Source organism: Grammomys surdaster, unplaced genomic scaffold, assembly GCF_004785775.1.
Source record: "Grammomys surdaster isolate TR1022 unplaced genomic scaffold, NIH_TR_1.0 126987, whole genome shotgun sequence".
In the NCBI taxonomy this organism is placed as follows: domain Eukaryota; kingdom Metazoa; phylum Chordata; class Mammalia; order Rodentia; family Muridae; genus Grammomys; species Grammomys surdaster.
In genome coordinates, this window is record NW_021621769.1 from 1 (window position 1) to 2,816 (window position 2,816).

General features: G+C 42.8%; 1 protein-coding gene across 1 annotated transcript; it reads left to right on the plus strand.

Annotated features, from left to right (window-relative positions):
• Positions 1-111: 111 nt before the first annotated feature.
• On the plus strand, positions 112-2,454 carry LOC114615624 (E3 SUMO-protein ligase PIAS2). The gene has a single exon (XM_028761307.1). It carries the CDS (start codon positions 239-241, stop codon positions 2,102-2,104), a length of 1,866 nt encoding a protein of 621 aa, XP_028617140.1. The 5' UTR covers positions 112-238; the 3' UTR covers positions 2,105-2,454.
• The last annotated feature ends 362 nt before the right edge of the window (positions 2,455-2,816 follow it).

Sequence of the window (2,816 nt, forward strand, 5' to 3'; positions counted from 1 at the left end):
TGTGTGTGTGTGTGTGTGTGTGTGTGTGTGTGTGTGTGTGTGTGTTTGGAAACTTTTAATAACTAATTCTATTTCCGTAAGAGTTTAAGACTAGGAGGTGGTGGCGCGGCGGCGGCGGCGGCGGCCGCGGCGTCTAGAGCGGCGCCCAGTGCAGGATGTTGCAGGAGAAGGTGGCGGTGTCGTTGGCGGCAGCGGGCGGAGGAACGGCGAAGGCTGAGGCGCCCGCGGGCGGGATAAAATGGCGGATTTCGAGGAGTTGAGGAATATGGTTTCTAGTTTTAGGGTTTCTGAATTACAAGTGTTACTGGGCTTTGCTGGACGGAATAAAAGTGGGCGCAAGCATGACCTCCTGATGAGGGCGTTGCATTTATTGAAGAGTGGCTGCAGCCCTGCGGTTCAGATTAAAATTCGAGAATTATATAGACGCCGATACCCACGGACACTTGAAGGACTTTCTGATCTATCCACAATCAAATCATCGGTTTTCAGTTTGGATGGTAGTTCATCACCAGTAGAACCTGACTTGACTGTGGCTGGAATCCACTCGTTGCCTTCTACTTCAATTACACCTCATTCACCATCATCTCCTGTTGGTTCTGTGCTGCTTCAAGACGCTAAGCCCACCTTTGAGATGCAGCAACCATCTCCTCCCATTCCTCCTGTCCATCCTGACGTGCAGTTAAAAAACCTGCCCTTCTATGACGTCCTTGATGTTCTCATCAAGCCCACGAGTTTAGTTCAAAGCAGTATTCAGCGGTTTCAAGAGAAGTTTTTTATTTTTGCTTTGACACCTCAGCAAGTTAGAGAGATATGCATTTCCAGGGATTTCTTGCCAGGAGGCAGGAGAGACTATACAGTCCAAGTCCAGCTGAGACTTTGCTTGGCCGAGACCAGTTGCCCTCAAGAAGATAACTATCCCAATAGTTTGTGTATAAAAGTAAATGGGAAACTCTTTCCTTTGCCTGGCTATGCACCACCACCTAAAAATGGGATTGAACAGAAGCGCCCTGGACGCCCCTTGAATATTACATCTTTAGTTAGGTTGTCTTCAGCTGTGCCAAATCAGATTTCTATTTCTTGGGCGTCTGAAATTGGAAAGAATTACTCCATGTCTGTGTATCTTGTACGACAGCTTACGTCAGCCATGTTATTACAGAGATTAAAAATGAAAGGTATTAGAAATCCTGATCATTCCAGAGCACTAATTAAAGAAAAACTTACTGCAGATCCCGATAGTGAAATTGCTACAACTAGTCTTCGAGTGTCCTTGATGTGCCCAGTAGGAAAAATGAGGCTGACAATCCCGTGCCGTGCAGTGACTTGTACACATCTGCAGTGCTTTGATGCTGCCCTTTATCTTCAGATGAATGAGAAGAAACCCACCTGGATCTGTCCTGTGTGTGACAAAAAGGCTGCCTATGAGAGTCTGATACTAGATGGGCTTTTTATGGAAATTCTCAATGACTGTTCTGATGTGGATGAGATCAAATTTCAGGAGGATGGTTCTTGGTGTCCCATGAGACCTAAGAAAGAAGCTATGAAAGTAACCAGCCAGCCCTGTACAAAAGTTGAAAGTTCAAGTGTCTTTAGTAAACCTTGTTCAGTGACTGTAGCCAGTGATGCAAGCAAGAAGAAGATAGATGTTATTGATCTAACAATAGAGAGCTCTTCTGATGAAGAGGAAGACCCTCCCACCAAAAGGAAATGCATCTTTATGTCGGAAACACAAAACAGTCCAACCAAAGGGGTTCTCATGTATCAGCCATCTTCTGTAAGGGTGCCCAGTGTGACTTCAGTTGATCCTGCTGCTATCCCACCTTCATTAACAGACTACTCAGTACCATTCCACCACACGCCAGTGTCAAGCATGTCATCAGATTTGCCAGGTTTGGATTTTCTTTCCCTTATTCCAGTTGATCCCCAGTACTGTCCTCCTATGTTTTTGGATAGTCTCACCTCACCCTTAACAGCAAGCAGTACGTCTGTCACCACCACCAGCCCCCATGAAAGCAGTACTCACGTTAGTTCATCCAGCAGCAGGAGTGAGACAGGGGTCATAACCAGCAGTGGGAGTAACATTCCTGACGTCATCTCTTTGGACTAAAGGAGGACATACTTGATTCTGGGAATCATTCATCAAAACTTTGGATGTCTAGTCCATGGAAGTTAATTTTTGCAACTTAATATTTATTGAAACGTCAAATGGATTCTTTGCTCTCTGGGAGATGAACATAGATGACTCCAGCAAGAACCAGATGACATGAAAGGACTTATGCTGTACACTGAGTATCAGATTTCATCCACAACGATGTCTTCTGGAACAGTTGCTTTTAGTTTCTACGCTACTGGATGGATTCTACACACCAGTTAATCTTTTGTTACAATAAACAGCAATAAAGTTATGTAAATAGTTAAACTTTTCTAATTAAAGATGCAATCACTGATACAGACTAAAAAAAAAAAAGAGTTTAAGGCTATTTAGACTGTTTACCTCATCTTGATTTAACTTTGGTACGTGGAGTCTATCAAGAAAATTGTCATTTATGTTAGATTCTTCAATTGTGTGGGGTAAAGCTTTTGAAGTAAAACCTAATGATTCTTTAGATTTCCCTGGTGTCTGTTATGTCCCCTTTTCATTTCTGATTTTGTTAATCTGGATATTGTCTCTCTGCCTTTTAGTTACTTTGGCTATAAATCTGTCTGTCTTTTTGATTTTCTCAAAGAACCATCTCTTGCTTTTGTTAATTCTTTTCATTGTTCTCTTTGTTGTTAATTTATTAATTTCTGAACTGAGTTTGAGTATTTTCTGCTGTCTA

Excerpts from the sequence above, each read along its gene's own strand:
- LOC114615624 (XM_028761307.1), top strand. The coding sequence starts at position 239 with ATGGCGGATTTCGAGGAGTTGAGGAATATGGTTTCTAGTTTTAGGGTT.